At 38.1% G+C, this 25719-nt stretch overlaps 2 protein-coding genes and 1 non-coding gene across 3 annotated transcripts; 1 reads left to right on the top strand and 2 right to left on the bottom strand.

Moving 5' to 3' along the window:
- Positions 1-4209: 4209 nt before the first annotated feature.
- Positions 4210-5001, bottom strand: LOC142171744 (uncharacterized). The gene has a single exon (XM_075235440.1). The coding sequence runs from the start codon at positions 4999-5001 to the stop codon at positions 4210-4212; it is 792 nt and encodes a 263-aa protein (XP_075091541.1).
- A 1105-nt stretch (positions 5002-6106) lies between these two features.
- On the top strand, positions 6107-6213 carry LOC142172271 (small nucleolar RNA R71). Its single transcript, XR_012701645.1, has one exon. It is a non-coding gene; the product is annotated as a small nucleolar RNA R71 (small nucleolar RNA).
- A 3987-nt stretch (positions 6214-10200) lies between these two features.
- Positions 10201-10679, bottom strand: LOC142171743 (uncharacterized). Its single transcript, XM_075235439.1, has 2 exons — positions 10482-10679; positions 10201-10392 (listed from the first exon to the last, which is right to left on the bottom strand). The coding sequence occupies exons 1-2, from the start codon at positions 10677-10679 to the stop codon at positions 10201-10203; spliced, it is 390 nt and encodes a 129-aa protein (XP_075091540.1).
- Between the last annotated feature and the right edge of the window lie 15040 nt (positions 10680-25719).

The following is a 25719-nucleotide window of genomic DNA, read 5'->3' as shown; positions in this document are numbered from 1 at the left end:
ACTTATGATTCTTCTTTCATGGCACGGTGGTCATATTTCACATTTCCCGCTTTCATTTCTTTACTATCAAGGATCATCAACATATAGAATATATCGAAAATCACAACTTTAAGTTCATTAGTAATGAAGGCTTTAAACACATTAGATCCCTTTTCAAAGTATGGAGCACAATGACTTGTAATCACAACACAAGTAAAAAAAATCATATGCGAGTAATACACTGTATCTTTTTAAAATAGTTCTTCACAAAAGGGCACTACACAATTTCAACTCTTGAGTACGTAAGAACTCGAATCACATTGGAAATATTTATAAATTAGGGTATGGTGATTTACGGTTTAAACACGACTTCAAATCAAATGCACTAGCTATAACAACCATGGCCACGTTTTATATCTCACTTTAGTTCTTTCACTTTCAAACCAATTTATAGGTCATCAACAGTAAGAGCATTTAGGATCAAGGCCTTAAGCATGAATATGAACAATAGGGGTCTTAGGCGCATTGAGTTTTCTTTCACTATTGGGCATAAACACTTGCAATTAAAAACATGATTAAAATCATAATATTCTGACACATTGGTCACATTTGAATACATTCCCGAAGGAGAGCGCAATACGATAGGAGCATTCGGTACACATTTCTAGTACATATCTTTCAACAAAAGTTTATTTGGAATAGTAACCTTTGTATGGGATAACTCGGAACATGGGAATTAGAAACTTGGGCCAACCATACTTGAAACTCATGGGAACATCATGGAATTCGATTCCAAGATAGAAGCTTAGCCAACATACCTTGCCTGAGCTTTACTTAAGTTACTACAATGCCCAAACACTTCTAGCAATAACAATATATAAGAAGATAGCGAAAGCGGTTAATAATTAGGAGGATTCCCATGGTGGAACTCTCTTAGGAATTTTGTCAAACACCTAGTATGCAATATGGTAATCCCTTCCTCCCTCAATCGATTTCAATAAGAAACTACCCAAAATAGTTCATTAACCCCACATACTACAAGCTATTGCCACATGCATGGCCTATTTCCAATCCCAAAATATACTTAGACCCTAAAATAACTTGCATCGGTGGTATAAAACAGGAACTTACCCGGATAAATGGTGGTTTAGTTAGTGGCTTCCTTGATTCTTGAAGATTGGTGCAAGAATGGGTGATTAGAATGCTAGGCCATCCACTTCTCTCTCTAAATTTGCCAGACATTCGTTTCAAAATGAGCCCCAAAGGCTATTTATCAAAATGGGGTCGGGTTATAAAAATAAAAAAATGGACCCTCCGAACTCAGGTCTGCGGTCCCAGAATGGACCGCATAATAGATATGCGGCACGCAAAATGGGCTGCAAAAATGATGCCAAGAACTGGGTTGGTCTGGACCAGTCTGCGGTCTGCAAACCACTTATGCAGCTGCTGAATGGACCGCAGAATCATCCAACAAAATTCTTCATGCCAAATCTGTGATGGAAAATGCGGACCGCGAAATGGATATGCGATCGCAGAATGGATCGCAAAATGACCTTCAAAATTCAATCATTTTTCTGCTCAACACTCCAACGGGTATGCGGCTCACAAAATGGATCTGCAATCGTGAATCTGAGCACATAACTTGCCCTTCAGCAAAACATTTCCACCAATACCTCGATGCATTCCTCAACCCAAAAAGTCCATACACATCACCCCACCTCGACACCACAAAACTTGAATCCCTTAGCAAAATTTTTACGGGGCCTTACATCCTCCCCTACTTAGGATGATTCGTCCTCGAATGAGGAGTAGAATTCGCCCAGAACACTCAACATAATTCATTTCTCCTTGCACACATCATAAGCCCCCAATTTGACTAACTCCCAATTTTTTCAAAAAATTTGGCAGAGTCTCCCTCTGTAATTGGGACTATCCACCTGCAATAGAACCACCAAAACAACTCCTAACAACACATCCGCAACTCAACAAAATATCACAATATATATTAATAACACTGACCTCAACATTGGGGGCATTACATTAACAAAAGTGGTATCATGACATGAACAATACACATTTAAATCATAACACATAGAAAGCACCTTTTGAACCACAACCATTTGGCTCTACAAACAAGTGAGAATATTTCCTTTCCAGAACACTTTCAGCCTTCGAGGTCATGTCCTCGACTCACAGACTCAACCATAGCACCTGGCGGAGGCAATCTCAACTTCTGGACTTATCTAGCAAGGATGGAAATTAGGGACCTCTCGCAAGCCAACTATCCATTAACTTTACCTTCAATAGCTCCCGCTATAATGATAGACAAAGGACTTCCAACTACCTTCCTTGACGTAGACACATGAAACACCAGGTGCATAGAGGACCACGAAAGGGAAACATAATACTCATATCTTGGCCTATTTCTTTCAATATTCCATAAGGCCCAATGTGCACCACACCTACTTTACCTTTATTAACAATTCATATAATATCTTCATGAAGAAAATCTTGAGAATAACATGTTCACTTTCTTCAACTCTAAATCTCTATGTCGGACACCCAAACTAAACCCTTGGTGACCTTCAACCATTATTCTATGATGTGCTAGAATGAATATGACTATAGAGTTCCTACCCAATATGTTCGATCATGGAATGATTCTTTTTCTCTGACATGCTGAACCTACTACTATCGGTAGATTTAATACAATGAGGAATAACGGGGTTTGAGATTGAGCTGTAATTGTTCAGGAATTCATCAATGTGCTGAGTAGGGCATTACAGGAAGTTATATCCTAAGGGATGTGATGGTCACTACCAATAGCGCTAACATGATTAATCATTATGATGACATCATCGATTCGACAAATGGGATATAGAGTTAACTAGTACATATTGATAATGTGGGAACCATGTACATGATCCCGAGATGCAAAATAAGTGAGCCATTTTAGACATGTGACATATGGGAGGCATGATCGGGAGGATAAAGACAATAACATCAGTTATACTTGGAAGAATATTAGTTATGAAGGGGACAATAACAATTGTTTCACTCCATATGTGCCTTGTTTGGCAATAGTAAGCCTCAAGGAGAAATAGCCAAGTATGTGACTCTAGTCTCCCACTTGAGTGTGGAAAAAATTGGTTTAACTAAAAATGAGAAGATTCTGGCACCCTGAATGTGATATGGGTTTCAAAATACGAAAAATTGCGTTACGCTCTTAACATTAACTTCTACATCCGTACACATCACCCCACCTCGGCATCACAAATCTTAAATCCCTTAACAAAATTTTTACGGGGCCTTACATCAACGGTTTGGTAATGCTGGATTTTTTTTTGATGAACCTCCTATAGAACCCAGCATATCCCAGGAAACTCGTTACGCTCTTCACAGAAGTCAGTGGAGGGAGCCTAGCAATTACATCAACCTTAGCTCTATCAACATCAATACCGTGTGCAGTCACTTTGTGGCCCATGATAATTCCCTCTTTCACCATGAAGTGGCACTTCTCCCAGTTAAGAACCAAGTGGGTGGCTTCACAACGTTCAAGCACAAGCTCCAAATTATTCAAGCAATCCTCAAAGTCAACACCAAAGAAGGTGAAATCATCCATGAATACCTCTAGACACTTCCCATTTAAATTGGAGAATATAGACATCACGCACCTCTAAAAAGTGGCAGGTGCATTACACAACCCAAATGTCATCCTTCTGTAAGCAACAATACCTGACGGGCAAGTGAATATGGTCTTCTCAACATGTTGTGGGGCAATGGGTATCTGATTGTAGCCTGAGTACCCATCCAAGAATCAATAGCATCCATGTCCAGCCACTTACTCGAGCATTTGATCAATAAATGGAAGTGGTAAGTGGTCGTTGTTGCATCATTCAGCCTTCTATAATCAATGCACATTCTCCACCTAGTGATTGTTCTTGTGGGGATCAATTAATTGTCTTCATTCTTCACCATTGTCATGCCCCCCTTCTTAGCTACAACTTGCACTAGACTAATCCACTGGCTATTATAGATGGGGAATATCACTCCCGCATCTAGCAATTTGATGATCTCGTTATGCACTACCTCTTCCAAATTTTTGTTCAACTTGCGTTGGGGCTGCACCACTGGTTTGCTATTTTTTTCCAACAGAATTTTGTGCATGCAAATGGTTGGACTGATTCCTTGAATATCAGCTATACTCCATCCAATGGCATTTTTGTACTTTTACAACAGCTCCACCAGATTTTGCTCCTGTGTACATGTCAAGTAAACAGGAATAATCACAGGAAAATTATTAGTTTCAAGAAAAGCATATTTCAAGTGAGTAGGGAGGACTTTCAATTCCACACTAGGCTTAGAATCCTCCTCTTTTAGTTCCACCTTATCAACCACTTGATCCTCAAATTCAAGAGCTTCAGCCTCTTTCTTTATTTCAGGATCTTCATCCTTCACTGTGCTAGACTGAGTAATACGACTCTGTAGAGTATCTCCCACAAGCTTGTCAAACTTGTATTTTTTATCCAATTCCCCAACAACATCTAGCTTGAAACACGAGTAGGCGAATGCCTCATCACTTGGGTATTTCATCATCCTCTTCATCTGCAACACCACTTTTTCGTTTCCCACTCTGAGCATAAGCTGCCTTTCATAGATATCAAAGATAGATCTGCCTGTACATAAGAATGGCCTCCCTAGAATTAGAGGCACCTCCTTGTTCACCTTCATATCCACCACAATAAAGTTTACGGGGAACACAAACTTGTCCACCCGAACTAGAATATCCTCAATGATTCCCTCAGGTAAAAAAGTGGTCTGGACAGCCAGTTGTAGGGACACTGGTATTAATTTGATTACTCCAAACTCACCTTCCAGATTCATGAATAAAGATAGAGGCATTAGATTTATAGACACACCAGAATCACTGAGGGCCTTGTTGAATTTCTCGCTCCCCAATGAACATGGTATGGTGAAGCTTCTTGGGTCCCCGCGCTTTTGGGGAATTTTGTTTTGCAACATTCAGCTTGACCATTGTTGTCTCCTCCAATTTTCTCTTGCTAGATAGGATTTCCTTCACGAACTTTGCATAAGCAGGCATATGAGTGAGTACCTCTATGAAGCGAATGTTCACATAAAGTTACTTAAGCATCTCCAAGAATCGCCCAAAATATTTGTCAAGTTTTTCCCGCTTCATCTTTTGAGAAAATGGTAGATCTTTTATATGTCTACTTTATTCAATCTCCTTTTGTACCCCACTACTGTGGCCTTTTTGCTCTTCACTCTTTTTCTCTTTCGGTGTCTCAGTCTGCTCGTTCACCACCTTGGGTCTAGCTTTCACCACTAGGTCAACCAATGTTTTTCCACTTCTCAGAGATACAACTTTGATTGTTTCCTTTGGGTTATTTTCAACGTCAGAGGGTAGAGTCCCAGGAGCCCTCTCAGATAACAAATTTGCAATTTGTCCTATTTGCCTTTCTAGATTCCGGATAGTCGTGCCCCGAGTCTTGGATTTTTCATCTGTTTTGTTGATGGATGCTTTCATAAGATCTTCCATACTAGACTGATTTGACTATTTTGGCAAGTATTGCTTCCTTTGCTAGCTCTGAAAATCTGGTGGTCCTTGACCCTGGGGTCTTGGATTATTTTGCTCCATGAGTTCAAACTCCCACTAGGTGAACTTCACGAAAAACCTGGATGTCTTTGACCCATAACATTATAGTTGTTCCCACCATGGTAGTTTCCTATATTATAGTTCCCCACAGCGTTGACTTCCTCAGCCGAAGCTTGACATTCATGTGTTGGGTGTCCCATTCTACAGAAGTCACATGCTGCTTGCGACTCACTTTGTACCTTAGCTAATGCCACTTTTCTTATCTCCTTGGCCATTGTGTCTATCTAGGCTTGCATGGATGTGTTAGAGTCCACCTGGTGAATCCCAACTGATTTTCTTCTGTCATTACTCTCAGCAGGCCACTGGTTAGCATCCTTAAATAATTCATCAAGGATTAAAACAATCTCTTCCATAGTTTTCTTCATTAGTGGACCTCCACATGTAGTATTCAGAGTTCATCGCGATGACAGTGTCAGTCCATCCCAAAAATCCTCGAGTTGCATCCATAAATCAATTCCATTATGCTGACACTTTCTGACTATCTCCTTGAATCTTTCCCAAGCTTTGAAAATCGTTTCTGTCTCCTTCTCGCAAAAATTATGGATTTCCCTTCTGAATTTCCCTGTTTTTGCAGCTGAGAAGTACTTGTCAAGAAATGTTTTGGTCATCTGTTCCCATGTCCTTATCGATCCTGTGGGCAAGCTACGAAGACAGTGCTTAGTGTCATCTTTCAATAAAAAGGGGAATTCCTTCAAGATATCACATCTTTTGATACTCCATTGTACTAAAAGGTGTTCATGATTTCTTCAAAGTCCATCAAATGAGTGTTTGGATCTTCATTCACCTTCTCTCTGAAGATGTAGCTGTTTTGGATGGTTTGAAGCAAGCCTTGCTTCAACTCGAAGTTGTTTGCTGCTATGGGTGGAGGTCTGACACTTGACAGTCCTTGGTTGTAGACTAGTCTGGCATAGTTACCCAATGATCTTCCAGGCCTGGGTGTTGCATTCTCGAACTGGTCTTCAACCAAGGGTCGGTTTAGATTGAATCTTTGACCCCCATTATCTTCGACAGTCTCCTCAGCAATTCTTTGGGCTGCTTCAACTACTATCCGTGCAGCTTCTTGTTGTGATGCCTCTCTTGCACCTAAGTCTACTCCATCATTCTCTTTGTTTGCCATGTTATCTTGAGTCGAAGTATGACCCAAGAAATTTTCTGTTAATTCTCTTTCTTTACTCAGTTGTTGCAGGTATTTCTCCAACTCTAGTTCGTAGGGTATCACTTCCTTTGAAGAAGATCAAGTCATACACCAGAGAAATCAAACATGTATCCTGCACACAAGTGCGAAAAACGTGAATACACTAAAGTAAAAAAAATTGGTTCCTGAATTAGTCCTAAAAACTATTTTAAACACTATTGATTGCCAATCCCCGACAACGGCGCAAAAATTTGATGAGCGCAAAACACAACACAAAATTATTGCTCGCTAGTCAAAGATAGTATAGTTTAATTATCGTCTCCATATGGATTGTATTTAAACAGCGTTCATATAATCTCTAGTTGATTACTATATAAGAAAATTAACACTTGATTTGATGACTATTACTACGATTAACTACTAAAATTTAAGCAATTAACAATTGATCACAAAAGACAGCGGATGAGCAACAAAGAAATATCAATGAGAGAAATAAGGGTAATTGACTAGATATGTGCAAGATAATTGACCCGGGATCCAATTCTTGAGTTATTTCACTCTATAATGTTGTTGATTCTCACGAATTCAACATATAATCATATTACACTTGATGTTAATGTTCCTCTTTCAATTAAACATTAACTTCAGTAATTAATCCAATTGAAGCACGATAAACAATTGCAACAATAAAATGATGGGTATGATCTAAGGGGTAACTTATCACGAATAATTCCCTATTTTCTAGTTCGATTAATAATTCAAGAGCCTCTTTAGATTACCTATTTGAATCATGAATTTAAACTAGAGCATAAGATGTAAAGAAATTTAATATCAAACTCCTCTTTTGATTAAGGAAAATAATAAATAACTCCACAATACGAATTAAAACTCTATCAATTAATTTCAACAATTATCAAGAATTGAATCCCTAATCAAGTTATCAAAACACCGTATCTATCAACACCCTAATGAACATTACTCCATAGTAATGGACAAAGTCATCTCAATAAGATTTAAGAACAAAGAAAATATCAATGTTAATGATTCGATACAAACTCCTATATTGCATCGATTATTGGTTGAAATCTTGATGAATTTTTGAGTCTTCTTGCTTTGGTTGGTTCTCCAATCTTTCGTAGGTCAAAAGTCCTCTAAAAATTATATTTTTGGTGTACTTATACCATGTAGAAACAAGCCCGGACAAAACTACCCTTTCCTAGCCGAAACAGGAGACTACTCTGACAAACTTGTACATGGTTGTCGCGCCATGCGGCACGCTTGTGAGGAAGTTCAGATAGGTGAGACTTTGTCAGGCAGCAACAATTACATAGCCGCGTCACGCCTTGCGGCGCCCCATGCGGCGCGACTGTGAGGTTTTCTCAGAGTAAATAGTTTTGTTTACTTTTTGACATTCGGACTTGATCCTCGACCCCCGAACGGGATCCCGGCTTAATTTCTTGGGCTTCTACTCATACTTCAAAGCTCCAACTTGTTCGATTTAGCTCCAAGTTACTTTAATAGCTTGGAATCATTTCCTACAAGGCATAAAACACATAATAAGTGTAATTCACTATCATTTAAGCTCAAACACACGTAAAATGCAGTAATTAGAGTGCAATACCACGACTAAAACATAGGTTACAAGTCTACCATCAACGACCTTAGTGGGTCCCAACAGGACACGTATATAACCTAAACATGGTGTCTAACATAGGTCACAACTTAATTACTCTAGCATGTAGAAATTTCATGGATAGAAACAAGATTAGGTCACTACATAGTACCACAGAATCAACCGAGTCATAATTTACATGGTGCATGCCCACACGCATATCACCTCAGCACCAAACACATAACACGTATATTCAGGGGTTCATACCCTCAGCACCAAGTTTAGAAGTGTTATTTACCTCGAACAAGCCAAATCGAATACCGAGCAAGCCAAACAATACTATAGAAACACTATCTCGTGTGTACCGACCTCCGAACGGCTAAAAACTAGCCAAAAGCAACTCAAGAATATCAAATAATGCAAAAGGAAGCACACCCAATTGATAACGAGTCCAACCATACTAGTTTCACTCAAATCCGACTCCTAATCGATGTTCAAAACTCAAAAATTTACTTTATGAAATTTCAGAGAAAACCCTCCAAATTTCTCTTACAAATTCATAATCCAAATTCCAAAAACAAAGATAGATTCATGAAATATAATCAAAACCAAGTAGAAAATACTTACCCCAATCCATGTGGTGAAAATCAGCTCCAAAATCGTCCAAATCCGAGGTCCGCAACTCAAAATGTGAATAAAATAGCCAAGCCCTCGATATATAGCTTCTGCCCAGGCATTGTCACATCTGCGACATCCCTGCCTCTTTTGCGGCATCGCTTCTACAGAAACAACTAACAAGCCGACCCTTCGCACTTGCGGATCTCCTTCCGCTTCTACGCAACCGCAAGTGCGAAGCCAAACACACTTCTGCGCTCCAGCTCGCTTCTGCGTCCAAGACCATCACTTCGTTGAAGCCGCAAATGTGCCCCAATTTCCGCATCTGTGAAGACTCCAAACCCAGCCCCTTTTCGCAGGTACGACCACCTTACCACTTCTGCGACCATCGCACCTATGCAAAACCAATCGCAGCTGCTCAACACCAGAACCAACACTTCTTTAGCAATGCAACATGAGACAAAAATGATCTTAACCACATTTGAAACTCACCCGAGCCCCTCGGGACCCCGTTCGAACATACCAACAAGTCCCAAAATATAACACAGACCTACTCGAGGCCTCAAATCACGCATAACAACATTAAAATCACAAATCACACCACGAATCGAACTTTGAACTTTTGAACTTTCAACTTCTAAAACTCATGCCGAAACTATTAAATCAATTCGGAATGAACTCAAATTTTGCACACAAGTCCTAGATGATATAAAGTACAACCCGCTTAAGCTGGTTTTCCACCTATTTTTTAGTGTTCAGCCATTTCTAGCATCGAAGCTATTCCAATTCCCGGAAACATAATCAGGACTCGATATCATCAAAGTCAACTCTCAGTCAAACTTATGAACATTTCAACCCTTCAAATTGGCAACTTTCGCCAATTAGTGCCGAAACCTTTTGAAAATATCCAAATGCAAATCCGAGCATACACCCAAGTCCAAAATCACCATCTGGACCTAACGAAACCATCAAAACTCTGATTCGGGGTCAAATACTAAAAAGTTAAACTTGGTCAACTCTTCCAACTTAAAACTTTAAACATGAAATTCATTCTTCTAAATCAATTCTGAATCACATGAAAACCAAAACCAAAAATTCACACAAGTCATAATACATCATACAAAGCTACTCAAGACTTCAAATAGCTGAACGGAATGCAAATGCTCAAAACGACTAGTCGGGTCTTTACAGCTGCATTTCCTGAACATCTAGTATAGATATGCCAGTTTCCAAGAAGGGTCTCCCTAGAATCAGAGGGAACTTCTTATTCTTTTCCATGTTCACCACGATGAAGTCCACAAGGAACACAAATTTGTCCATCCGAACTTGCACATCTTCCACTATTCCTTCGAGTATTATTGTGGACTGATCCGCCAGCTGCAAAAACACATGTATAGATCTAGTTGCTCCAATTTCTTTCTCAAGTTTCCTGAAAATAGACAAGGGAATAATATTAATAGAAGTACCTGAATCACACAAAGATTTTCAAAGTTGGTACTTCCTAGAGAGCAAGGTATAGTAAAACTCCCTAGATGTTCACTCTTTCGAGGGAGCTTATTTTGCAGAGTCGCACTACAATTCTTTATGATCTTGACAACCAAAGTCTCTTCCACTTTACTCTTGTTGGACAATAACTCCTTCAAGAACTTGGAATATGCTGGCATTTGTGAGAGTACCTCTTTGAAAGGTAGATTAACATGCACATGCTTGAGCACTTCTAAAAAATGCCCATATTGTTTGTCCATCTTCTCTCTTCTTTGCTTCTAAGGAAAGGTAGAGCATGCATATATTTGCTATCCTCAGCCTCCTCATTCATTGAATTTGTTCTTCTTCTTTTTCAGAGCTCTTGTCTTCCTCTCCTTCTTAAGACCATCCTCTGGATCTACCCTCACTTCACCTTCATAATTTTCATAATTTTTCTGGTCCCTCACAATCTCCACTTTTCTTTGAATCAAATCTCTCTTTGGTTTGGCAATGGGTTCCTTAAATACTTTCTTACTCCTCAACGACACTGCATTTATTGTTTCTGTTGGATTCATTTCGGTATCAGCAAAAAGAGTTCCTGGACCGCTTGAAAACAATAAAATAGCAATTTGTCCCACCTGTCTTTCTAAGTTCTGGATGGCTGTGCCTTATTCCTGAATAGATGTACCGTGAGTTTCAAGTCTCTCATTTGTATTAATAATGAAGGCCTTCATTAGATCTTTCATGCTAGACTGATTAGACTGTTCAGGATGGTATTGCTGCCTTTGCTGATTTTGAAAGCCTGAAGCTCCTTGTCCTTCGGGTTTGAGATTATTCTGTTGTCATGCATTCAAACTACCACCAGGTGAACTCCACAAAAATTTGGGGTGCCTTTGCCCCAAGGAGTTGAAATTATTACTACTTTGGTCGTTGCCTCTGTCCAAGCTTCCCACAACATTCATTTCTTCCTCCGCAACAGAGGTTTGATACTCATGTGTTGGATGTCCCATTCCGCAAATATCACATCCTGCCTGTCGTTTACTATGCACCTGGGCCAGTGTCAATTTCTTGATGTCCTAGCCATAGTTGCTATCTGGGCCTGGATTGCAACAACGATTCAACTTGGTGCACAATTGCTGACCTTTTTCATTCACCTTGGTCAGTACGCCATTGATATGCATCTTCAGATAGGTCATTTAGAATAGTGACAATATCTTCTGGAGTTTTCTTTATAAGCGGGCCTCCCACTGCACTATTTAATACCATTCTTGATGCAGGATTTAAACCATCCCATAAATCTTGGAGTTGGATTTTATATACCATGATTTTCCATGCGCACTCCGAATGTATACAAACAACCTTCATTATTTCTTTGTCATTTTTCTTCCACTTAATATACTTTTCTTTCTTAATGGCACGACCCAAATCTCAATATGTTGTGATGGCACCTATCACATTACTAGGCAAGCCAGCAATCACAAAATAACTACGCATTTTAAATTAAAAGCATTATATAATAAGTTTAACTGTGAAAAATCTCATAAATAACCGATAAGAACAATTGCGACTCAACTACAATATCCCCAAAATCCGGGTGTCACAAAGTTCATGAGATACTAAGTGCCAACACAGTCTAAATATCTAATAAAACTGTTTGAAAGATAGAACAATACAGAATAAAACTGAAAAAAAAGGAGAGTCGAAGTCTGCGAGCGTCAAAGCAGCTACCTCAATAGTCTCCTAGCAGATACCACTCCGAGTCTAGCAACCACCGGGTCCAGATGTACTTGGATCTTCACACGAAGAGCAGAGTGTAATATGAATACAACTGACCCAATGTACTCAATAAATAACAGGATTAACCTTAGGCTAAAAGCAATGATGAGCTCTGAAAGGCACAGTCCAAATCCAGATAATAACAATACATATATAACAAGTAAAAGGCAGTAATAACTCAGAGAAATCCCATAATCAATTCGTACGCAGTACAGAAATGTAGACATGCACTCAAGTTCAACAATTTAAGCTCGATACTGATAAAATATACCAAGTATAGCCAGCATGAGGAATGTTACGTCTCTATCAACATGTCAAATATGTTGTTACATGTAATGCAACACAATAATAAACTCATGAACTCACACTCTCAGGGTACTCAACACGCTCCATCACTCATCACACTCAATCACTCAGCACTCTCAATCGCTCATCACTCTCAATCGATCAACACTCTCAATCACTCAGCACTCGCACTCAGCACTCAATGGTACCTGCACTCACTGCTAGTATGCCAGACTCTGGAGGGGCGGATCATGCCCAAGAACTAATATAAGCCAATATGGCATGCTGCGGCATGCAGTCCGATCCCATAAATATGTCAATAAACCATGCTACGGCGCGCAGCCCGATCCCATAAATATCACTCACAAGCCAGCCCTCAATCCCCAACTCAGTCACCAATCTCTCCAGTCTCTCGGTCTCACAAATCATGCCAATCAACCCAAACAAAAATAACATGATGTAATATTAAATGATAATTGAGGCTGAGATATGATATGCAAATGATGAATGTGACTGAGTACATAATCACAATTTAAGCAAATAACTCAAAAGCAGAAATGACCTCAGTGGATCCCAACAGAATAAGCATATAGCCTAAACATGATTTCTAATATGGATCGCAGCTCAATTACTCTAACACGTAGGGATTACATGAATAGCAACAAGATTTGATAACTACACAGTACCACGGAATCAACCGGGTCATAATTACCACAGTTCACGCCACATGTCTGTCACCTAGCATATGTGTCAGACCAACACCAACCATATAACACAAAATTCGGGGATTCATACCCTTAGTACCAAGTTTAGAAGTGTTACTTACCTCAAACCATGCAAATGAAAACACCAACAAGCCCTTGCCTCACGAATCAGCCTCCAAATGCCTCGAATCTAGCCACAAATAACTTAATACAATTAATACAAGTTATAGGAATCTATTACATACGATAAATCTAAGTTCTTTAACCAAAGTCAAAAATTCAACCCCAGGCCTACGTCTCGGAACCCGACAAAATTCACAATATATATATATTAAACGACTCCACCTCTAATATCATATGTACACAAAAATATTGTACACTCATATGTGTACACAAAAATATCGTACCAAAAACCCAATAGTAGCTCTAGATCAAATAGAGCACACCAACTCTCGGTAATCAAGGATCCTAAGAAGAGGGACCGTCAGCCAGTCTACCTACACCTACGGGCATAAAATGCAGGCCCCAAGCAATAAGGCGTCAGTACGAATAATGTACTGAGTATGTAAGGCATAAAAATCAGTATATAAAAGACATGAAAGAAACATGGAGTAAAGGACTCAACATATAAGACTGAATAGCTCTTTGAATCATGAAAAATTTATAATGTCATGCATATACGTATAAGTGTCATATCATGCATAGGTATATGCGTACATAACATCATCAAGCCTCTGAGGGCATCCCAGCATATCATCTCAGCCTCAATGGGAGAAATCATTAACGTATACCAACTGATCAGGTGGTGGTGCGTATATAATGTCATAACCTTTCCCCATACCCCATATACATCAAATATATGTGTATATAACGCCATCTGGTCATGGGTCAATGTACATGTATAAATGAATGCAAAGTATAAGAAGTAAGTCAATAAGATCTCTTGGGATGTCATAAGATCAATATGCCTTCGATTAATATCACAAAATAAACTTTATCACTTATTTGTTTTCTGAGGCCCATGAACAGACGATATAATAATAGGACATATGGGAAATCAAGAAAATAGGCAACCCTAGTACTTCTAATAAAATAGCCATTTGTGAAAGTTGCGTGTTTGCTTGTTTCGTTGTATCATATGGATCATGCCAAAAGGAAAGAAGGGATAGTCTTAACATACCTTATATAAATCTATCCAATAATAATGCTAAACTCAGCTCACTGCACCTTAATCTACAACAATGACAGTGAAGCTATTGTCAAGCTACGAATGACTCTCTCATCTATATAATGAAAGTAACTTAATCTGTAATAAAACGGGCAGCATTTCCCCTAATTTTACTACTTCCTCAAGCCTACTATAGGCGAGACAACAACATAATAGAATCCACAACTCAAAAACAACCTAACTACAATTCGGGACCTTTAATACAACAAAAAACCCAAATATCCGATAACACCCAATCAACAAGTTATCAATTAGCTTGAAATTGCAACGACGAGCTACCAACCCACTACCCTACCACATGTGGCATTTCTCCACGCCCTTTATCCTTCCAAACTCCATAAATAAGTAGCATAAGAGGCCAACATGAGTGGACTACAAAATAGTCCACTACAAGTGGAATAAATCAAACTCACGGCTTCCGATCACCGTCTCGTGAGTTCTAACTGTCAGGATACGAATTTATCAACCTTCCTTGATATTTAAAAATCTTAAATACAGCAAGTAGGTATTTTCTTAACCATGAAGTACCTTCAAAAACTCAAACTACAAATAAAAAGAGAGATGGTATAATGATACTTACATCATAGGGATTGTTCTAATGATATCGCTTTATTGATTTCGTACCTGAGATGTTAATCATTTTTGAAACCTTTGTAGAAAGCTTAAGGATAGTGTCACGACCCAAACCGATGGGCCGCGACGGGCACCCCGTACCTTACTCAACCGAGTACCAACATAACGTATCGTTCGTATCATACTATCATAGGTAAATGAGTCAGAGAGGCTGTCATGAGATAAGTAGAATAAACGCTAACCAGAATAAACATAGAACGACCCAACCTGATATAGAAACTTACATACGTGACATACGGGCCTATAAGGCCAACATGATCATTTGTAAACTCAAAACATAGGCCGATAAAGCCATACAAGTATCTGTATACATGACATTTGTCTACAAGCCTCTAAAAGTACATAAGTATCATAAAGGTCAGGACTGGGCCCCGCTATACCAATCAATACATGTCCTAATTATACTGACCAAATAAGAAACTCTAGAGCAAATGAAGCGCACCAACACCTTCCGTTGAGATGATAACCTACTTGGAGGACTCTCAACCTGTCTATCGGGACCTACGGGCATGAAACACAGCATCCCCAAGCAAAAGGGACGTCAGTACAAATAATGTACCAAGTATATAAGGAATAAAAATCAGTAAATAATAGACATGAGAGAAACATGAAGTAAAAGACTCGACATGTAAGTCTGAATAACTATGTGAATCATTAATATTCATAATATCATGCATATGCGTATAAATGTCATATCATGCATACGTATATGCGTTCATAACATCATCAAGCCTCTAAGGGCATCCCATCGTATCATCTCGGCCACTATGGGTAAATTATCAACGTATACCAGCTGATCAGGTGGTGGTGCGTATATAACGCCGTAACCTTTCCCATATACCATATATATATATACACGAACTTACGTATTTTCTGAGACCCATGAATAGATGATAAAACAATAGGACACATGGGGAATCAAGAACATAAGCATCTCTAGCATTTCTATGAATCGAGTCGTTTATGGAAGTTGTGCATTTGCTCGTTTCGTTTCTATTGTATGTATCATGCCAAAAAAAAAGGATAGCCTTAACATACCTGGGCCGATTCTCTTGACAATCCCTCTAACACACATTAATTGCGACAACCACGCGATGGCAAGATCGGAGTAGGGAAAATCCATATGATATTCTTGAGAAAGATTGCACCGTACTCCCTTATAATTGCAAAATCTCACGTTGCTTAAGATACTAAGAATTCTCGTTTGAATTTTGTTTCAAGAGGATCACGTTATTACCACATGAATTCTCATATGAATTGGCTAAAGCCTTCCTTTCCTCATGTTGTAGAGATATCCACCTCCTAAAGTGATTTAGAGACATTTTTATTATAGGGGTGGACCCCACTTGGCAAGATGATTAAGCCACTAACGCAACAATGTTTTTTCCACCTTGAAATGCGACTTAAGAGTCACTAATTTGGAATGGTGGGCTGCCACGTTGGGGCCTTTTAGGCTTTATCCAAAATCTTGATTTATTAATCACTAATTCCTTAATTAACTAATTAATCTCCCATTAACCAATAACAATCCAATTATTCACACAATTATGAATTATCTCAAATTACTTATAATACTACTCACTTTTAACACACTTTATACATCTTGCTATCATGGTCATGTGGTACCTTGTATGGCACTAGTCCATAAATACGGGATATGGTAGCTTGGACCATATTTTATCTCAAAATGTCAAACTTCGACAAAATTCATTTTCTTCGATTTGCTTACCCTCTCACCTTCACGAATTTACTCATCACTTGTTTGAAATAGCATAATACTTATAATCTCAAAATAATCTCATTTCCGAACTTACGTCGATTAACTTACGACGAAACTTTAACGTACGAAAATGCAGGATGTAACATCTCATTTTCGAACTTCCATCAATTTACTTTTGGCGTATTTTCGTGTACGAAAACATGGGGTGTAACACCATTCCCCCCTTTGGAACATTCATTCTCGAATGTTGACTGATGCACTTATCATTTTCATAGCTTATGGTTCTTGCGAATACTTTAGTACTTTTCTTGCCATCTAGGCAACTGTTCTGTGAATAAATCCAAAGGCCAAGGCACTCCCACCTTTAGGACTCTTTCTCACACCACGACTTGTGATCGGAATCTTTCCAATCTCGTAACTGTTGCTACCTTCTATCATGCAGCCTGTACGACTCTGACCTTGTGAGTGTGCCTATGAGATTCTTCTCTCCTTTACCCTCCAGTTTTTAGCCAATCTCTAGGCCTCACTTGGTAAACATATACAGAGCTTGACAAGATGTCCCTCTGGGAATCTATAGGTATATTGAAGTTCTTAACTCGGTAGTTTGTTGAACTTACGAAAATTGCTATATCTTATTTCATAGACCCGATTATCTATCCGTATGACTTTACTGCTTCTAGGTAGGTCATACTATACCATAATTATTACTTCGATTTATTGTTGTTGAGGTCTGCTACCAAACTCCAAGTTGCTCTTGTTGCTTATCCTATATGTATAAATCTAAGTCCTTTAACGCTTCTTCATTACTGTTCATCTTAAGACTGATGGCCTAATCTCATCTCATACTTTGTAACTTTTATCCATCCATTGTTGATTCACCTCAATATTGATCTATAATCTACCACTGATAACTTAACCTTTTATGTAACAGTGCCACTAGGGCTCACGTCTCATCGGAGAACATCTGAAACAATTAGACTGATCCACTTGGGGGCGATACCATGCTTCCATAACCATATTTCATAGCATCCCAACGTGATTCATCCTATGGGGATTATTCTAATCCCGTACACCTCATGAAATCCCCCTTTTTGTTTTCTTCAAATCATAAGTCAATCGAAGGCCCAAACGTCATCCTTTATCTACCACAATTACACATGTATTCTACTATCAGGACAACATTCCATCTCTTCTAAATGCCATTAGTCTTAGACTCCTTTGAGTTCATTCAAGCTATATTGATCTTTCTATAACTTAGAGAAACCATCAGCTCTCTTGTTTTCATGGGCTTAATCCTGAGGACTTATCCATTCTCGTCACCTTCTCACTCGCCCTTTCTTATCCTTACTCCTGTCTTCCTAAAACCTTGTCGCTTTACCATACTTTAGCTTGCGACCTACACATATCTATTTATATTATTCGCCACCTTCCTTCAACTTGCTTGCACCATAGATTTTCTTATGTTATTCTGGAACATCAAGCGAGACATCACATCGTCTCCAACTCTTCTTTGCTCTCTTGACTAGATCTCTTGGTACCTAAAAACCATAGGTTTGAAAATATGCAATTGAGGACATCGATATCACTCCTGAATACTGAATCCCAGTGCTTCTAGCCTTCTATCTGAAGTATAAACTATTCACAACCTTCTGCTTTTGAGTATCTCGTACGTTGTCCACATTTACCTTACTTACCTTAAAATCTCGCATCGCATCTTCTATCTCTTTCATGACCTCCCTTCCACACAGGTATATTTCATATCCACAACTTGAAGCTCTATTATAATACTTGCACCTCTAGTGCATACATAATCCGATGGGAGCTTTATACTGACTTATTATGAGGCTGGTACTTTTCTAACTGCTTTATCGTACAGTCGTTATAGAATATGGTTGTTGTACTATCTCTCTTGTACCTCTGATATTTAAGAGTGATCCTGCGATGTTATCAATCACAAGGTCTATAATTGTTTGGGTCCAATAATCAGACTCCTGATTTATAGTTGATGTAACTCTTTTAGTTTCCTCTTTCCTCTGATCAACCTGTATGTAGGCTTAAGATATCTTCCTATCTACGGCTCATGATATTAGTTATTACTTTAGCCTTTCATGGGCGCTATGGAATATTCACGATACAATCTTCTAACAATTCAATCCTTTATCTATGACCTGGACTCAATTCTTTCTTTTAACTTATACCGGAGTCTTCTATGGCTGTATGATTGTCAACATATATGCTGCATGGATAATACTCTGAAATCTTAAGTGTGTTCATAACGTAACTAACTTTGGATCATTGATCGAATAATTCCTTTAATTCCTTCTCAACTTTCTTTAAATGTAAGCAATTACGTTTTCTGGTCATTTTGCCACTTATTGTATGAATACTTGGCTTATTTTAGTGCCCACACATATTGGAATTCCATACAACCCATATGATCTTGAATATCACCTTTGATTACTTTTTTTTCTTCTTCCCATTCATTAGCCACGACAGCTACCACTTTCTTATGGAGTGCATACATTTTTGTTGTGAGACTGTTGTTACATGGTCATTTCTTCTTCAAGTTACTATGCTTAGGTTGAAGCCTTCTTCCTTATTTCCTCAGCTAGTCTTTCATTGTAGTACTTAGGGAGGACCCTCTGACTCTTGTAAAGCTGCGAGCTTATTACATCGAATACTCGACGTAATTTTTGATGTCCTTCCTTGCCTATAATTATCCATAGTTACTTATCTCCATGCCCTTTTGCTCATAGGGTTGCTTCTGAACTAATATTTTGATTGTATTCCCAGTGGCATTCTCGTTTATTTTCGTAACACTCATACGGTATCTTTAACTTCCTTAACTCCTATCTAAATATATCTCAAGTATTACAATGTCATAACTACGAGGCTGAATTTACTATATTGGGTTTTACTATGTTTATCTTGCACGATCTGTTGATTTGTCTGTATCCTCTTGTCTAGTCATAACTATGCTCTTCCTGAATCAACTACTAACTACTCATTGGCCCATTCTCATATCAATATTACGCGTAATCTTTCTTGGGTTATTTCCTTTGTCTTAACTTACGTCTCGCACTGGCTCCTTATTTATCAATAACATCTCGGGCAGAAACCCTTACTTCCTCTCCTTGATGTCGTGCTTGCATAATGTTTTGGAATCGTAGCATATCTATAGGATTTGGATAAGTGCAAGCTCATTCATTTTTCATTTTTATCGCATTCTTCCTTTACCATTCCATAGTTATTAGGACCACTTAATTCTGACTTAATGCCACATCACTCCATATTCCGCCCTTTTGGGGAGTACTAACATTTAGTGCTACGATGATCTACGTATAAAATTTTTACCTCTTCATCTTTGGTGTCTTTTCACATCATCGATGACCCTTAATCGCCTCGCGATAATCCTTCTGTACCAAGGATAACAAAATTCCTTAATCGCAAGGATGACACTTAATATAACTGACACATACAGCCCCTTAAGCTTAACTTTGCTCATATTGCTTGCTTTAGGGAAGTGTCTTCCTAAATGACCATTCTCTGAATTTCTCATGAATCTTCTTCTGTTGTCCATTATATTATCGCCGGAACGAAATCTAAAATTCTCATGATGTCGACCATTATCAAATCACTCAGTCCCTAATTCATGTTTAGTTTATCTTGTTTACCAGCCCATACTGATTTCCATTACTCTTGGGTTTAACATTTCCTTCTGGTAATCACGTTAGAGTCACGAACTTATTTCTCGAAATGAAGATATGACTTTATGGCCTATACTCCTTTGTTGTCTCAAGGCATGTCACCTCTCGCCTTTTCCTTCACTTGACTATAGACTCTGTAATACTATCATCTTTTTTATCTACCGTTGTCATCCATGTATCACATCTTACTCATAATGCTTCATTAACTCTCTCCTTATCTCCCGCTAACATTTATGTCTATCACTTTATTCTGAAAACTCGAACAAGACATTCTTTTGCTTTTAGCTCCCCTTGCTCCATCTACTGGCTCTTCGGGTTACCTAACATTCTTTCTCCACTAGGGACGGGAGCCATACTAAGGTAATATTTATCCCTTCCAGGCTTCTAGTGCCTATCTTTGTAAAAATATTTCTGAACATTCTAGTATTCATATCTAGCTATATTATTCTAGAGTGCACCATATGAGTGTCTCACAAGGAGATCTATTAGCACATTTGTAATATCCTTCGGAAATGTCAACTAACTCAAACAATCCATTCACCATTTTGGATTTCTCTAACCCCAACCAGATCCTGATATCCCGTCCTTCTCTTAAACCATATTTATTAGCTCCCATAGGGCATAACTGAGATGGGTGTGGCCAATTGTACATAGTTGAAAGTAACTCAAAATGCTTATATTTCTCTGCTTGAAATGTAAATATTGTTAATCTTCATTAACTGGGTACCTCGTACCCTTCTTCACCTTGCTTCTTTTACTTGCTGAAACTTGTGTCTACCTTCTGAATCTCTCATTGCTTTTCACCTTATGGGTAGATATTCTTACCTTAAGGCTCCTTATCAAGAAGCTTACACATCTTAGTATACACATGTTCTGCTGAAGACCTCACATTTATCCATCATAAGAATGACGAAATCGAGTTCCTCTGACTCAATTCTTCCACAGCTACATTCAATTTCTTACCAACTGTCTTTATGGATGTAGGCATCGTTGTATTATGAATAAGATAGAGTTTAGGAAATTGAGTTCTTACAACTGAGCTCTACCACACGATCTAGAGTAAGAAGAAAAAGTGACAGTCCTAAATGTCCTGTAGCCTCCTGCTTATAAGTGTGGTGCACAACACACCCATAAATAAGACTCTACTAGACACGGCTTGCAGACTCCCTAGGATAGAACTGCTCTGATACCACTTTTGTCACGACCCAAACAGATGGGTCGCGACGGGGACCCGGTACCTTACTCAACCGAGTACCAATGTAACGTATCTTTCGTATCATACTATCATAGGTAAATGAGCTGGAGAGGCTGTCGTGAGATAAGTAGAATAAACATGAAAGAATACTTGACAGAGAACGACCCAACCTGATATAGAAACTTACATACGTGACATACGGGCCTATAAGGCCAATATAATTATTTTTAACTCAAAACATAGGCCGATAAGGCCATACAAGTATATGTATACATGACATCTGTCTACAAGCCTCTAAAAGTACATAAGTATCCCGCTATACCAATCAATACATGTCCTAATTATACTGACCAAATAAGCAACTCTGGAGCAAATGGAGCGCACCAATATCTTTCGATGAGCTGATAGCCTACTTGGAGGACTCTCAACCTGTCTATCGGGACCTGCGAGCATAAAACACAGCGTCCCCAGGCAAAAGGGACGTCAGTACAATTAATGTACCGAGTATGTAAGGAATAAAAATTGGTAAATAATAGATATGAGAGAAACATGGAGTAAAAGACTCGACATGTAAGTCTGAATAACTATGTAAATCATTAATATTCATAATATCATGCATATGCGTATAAATGTCATACCATGCATAAGTATATGCGTTCATAACATCATCAAGCCTCTGAGGGCATCCCATCATATCATCTCAGCCAATGTGGGCAAATCATTAATGTATACCAACAGATCAGGAGGTAGTGCATATATAACGCCGTAACTTTTCCCATATATATATATATACACACGTATATAATGCCAGCTGGTCATGGGTCAATGTGCATGTATAAATGCATGAAAGGCATATGAAATACGTCATTAAAATCTCTCGAAATATCATAAGACCATTATGCCTCTGATTAATATCATGAAGTAAACTTTATCAACTTACGTATTTTCTGAGACCCATGAACAAATGATAAAACAATAGGACACATGGGGAATCAAGAACATAAGCATCTCTAGCATTTCTATGAATAGAGTCATTTATGGAAGTTGTGCATTTGCTCGTTTCGTTTGTATTGTATGGATCATGCAAAAAAGAAAGAAGAAGGGATAGCCTTAGCATACCTGAGCCGATTCTCTTGACAATCCCTCTAAGACACGTTAATTGCGACAAAATATGTGACGGCAAGATCGGAGTAAGGAAAAATCCGTATGATATTTTTGAGAAAGATTGCACCGTACTCCCTTATAATTGCAAAATATCACGTTGCTTAAGATACTAAGAATTCTCGTTTGAATTTTGTTTCAAGAGGATCACGTTATTACCACACGAATTCTCATATTAATTGGCTAAAGCCTTCCTTTCCTCCTGTTGTAGAGATATCCACCTCCTAAAGTGATTTAGAGACATTTTTATTATAGGGATGGACCCTACATGGCAAGACGACTAAGCCAATAACTCACCAATTTTTTTGCCACCTTGAAATATGACTTAAGAGTCACTAATTTGGAATGGTGGGCTGCCACATTGGGGCCTTTTAGGCTTTATCCAAGATCTTGATTTATTAATCACTAACTCCTTAATTAACTAATTAATCTCCCATTAACCAATAATAATCCAATTATTTACATAATTAAGAATTATCTCAAATTACTTATAATACTATTCACTTTTAACACACTTTATACATCTTGCTATCATGGTTATGTAGTACCTTATATGGCACTAGTCCATAAATACGGGATATGGTAGCTTGGACCATATTTTATTTCAAAATGTCAAACTTTGATGAAATTCATTTTCTTCGATTTGCTTACCCTCTCACCTTCACGAATTTACTAATCACTTGTTTGAAATAGCATAATACTTATAATCTCAAAATAATCTTATTCCCGAACTTACTTCGATTAACTTACGACGAAACTTTAACGTACAAAAATGTGAGATGTAACATCTCATTTCCGAGTTTCCATCAATTTACTTATGGCGTACTTTCGCGTACGAAAACACGGGGTGTAACAAATAGGTTTATGGGTCTTCTCTATCTGTGGTCTATGGGAAAATGAAGAAAAATAAGACTTAAGGCATACATATATATCCACATTTAAAAAGTCAAAGAGGTACTAGCTTGGCACTCTAGTATTGGCCCTTCTTCAGACGCTTATATCTTTTTTATACGGATGTTGTATGAATGAACGATTAAGAGTGTTGGAAACTACATTCCAAGACCTTCAATTTGGTATATAATATGTCCCAAAAAACTCTCATATAACACACGAAATGTATTGTTCAAAAAGTTTCGTACAAGGCAAATCCTTAGTCTGTTTTTCCGCAACTTAAATTCGATTTTTTCCAAACTTTATATTTTATATCCAAACATCATATATAGTCATATTATGACTTTACACTCATTTAAATCATGATTAACAAGTCTCATATTCATTGTACGTCACCTTGGGATGCACATGGTGTAACACTAACCATATCAAAATCATCCAATTTCGACCTCAAATCGCCTTTCAAATCCTCAAAATATAACTTATAAAGTTTCCACAAATTTCTCCAATTTTTCCAACCCAAAACACTAATTAAATGGTAAATACAATGATGGATTCATGTATAATAATCAAATCCGAGTTAGAATCACTTACCCCAATCAACTCCTTGAAAATCTCTTCAACAATCGCCCAAAATTGAGGTCTCTATCTCAAAAGATGAAAAATGGGACAAAACTCTCGATTTGGAAATAATATACTACTGCCCAGTTGTCCTTCTTCGCGAACACGGAAAGTGCCTCGCGTTCGCGAAGCACAAAATCCTTAGCTGCCAAAATTACTCTTATGCGAAAGCGAGACCTCCCTCGCGAATGTGATGACCACTAAACCAATACCTACGCCGAACACAACTCATCTCCCGCGAACGTGAAGGCTTAAATGCCTGGTGCCCAACCGTCCTTAACCTTCTACGCGAACGCGAGTCCCCTCTCGTGATCGCAATGCACAAACTCCCTAGACCTTCGCGAACACGTGACCTTTTTCGCGAACGCGAAGAACAAACTTCACCAATCACCGAGATACACATTGCGAATGCGAGACCTCTCTTGCGAACACGTATAAGAAAACCAGACACTAGCAAATTCAGCAACTCTAAAAGGCAAAACTCAATCCCCAATCAATCTGAATCTCACCCGAGGCCCTCGGGACCCCATCCAAACAAACCAACACATCCTAAAATATCATACGAACTTAGTCGAACCCTCAAATCACATCAAACAACATCAAAAATACAAATCGCACTGTAATTCAAGCCTAATGAACTACTGAACTTCCAACTTCTAACACCAATGCTGAAACTAGGGGTATACATAGGTCGAGTTGGTTCGGATTTTTCAATTACCAAACCAAACCAATTGTCTCGGATTTTGAAATCTATAAACCAAACCAACAAAAGTCGGGTTTTTCAATCTCGTTTTTTCTCGGGTTTTTCGATTTTCTAGGGTTTTGGGGGGTTTTCCGATAAAATATTCATAGCATAAAATATATAATGTGTGTTCTAATATTTCTTAGGTCCTAGTAGGATAAAACTATATAAGATATTTTTCCAAAAAAATAATTCAAAATAATGTGAGATGAGTCATGATTATCTAAAATACTCAACAAGTCGCATAATAAAAATATTGTTAATTAATAAGACATAATAAAAATAAATAAAATCTAAAATTACTAAGTCATGATAAAATAAGTACTAAGTATTAATTACATGACTAAATAATGATAGTAATAAGTTATGCATTTTCACTATCTAAACCAATGCAAAACTAAAAGAATAAATATACAATACTATTGTCATTCCTACTTCCTAGTATTGATTGATTTTTGTTTTTTAGCATTAGTATTGATTTATTTTGCTTTGGGCTTTATTTGAGTTACTAACTTTTATGGGCTATAAAACATATTTGACCATTCAAAAATTCTAAGTCCTAGTTTGAAATAATACA

The sequence above is a fragment of the Nicotiana tabacum genome, chromosome 17 (assembly GCF_000715075.1).
Source record: "Nicotiana tabacum cultivar K326 chromosome 17, ASM71507v2, whole genome shotgun sequence".
NCBI classification, from domain to species: Eukaryota; Viridiplantae; Streptophyta; class Magnoliopsida; order Solanales; family Solanaceae; genus Nicotiana; species Nicotiana tabacum.
Note: the sequence above shows the minus strand (reverse complement) of the source record. Positions and strands in the feature narration are given on the sequence as shown.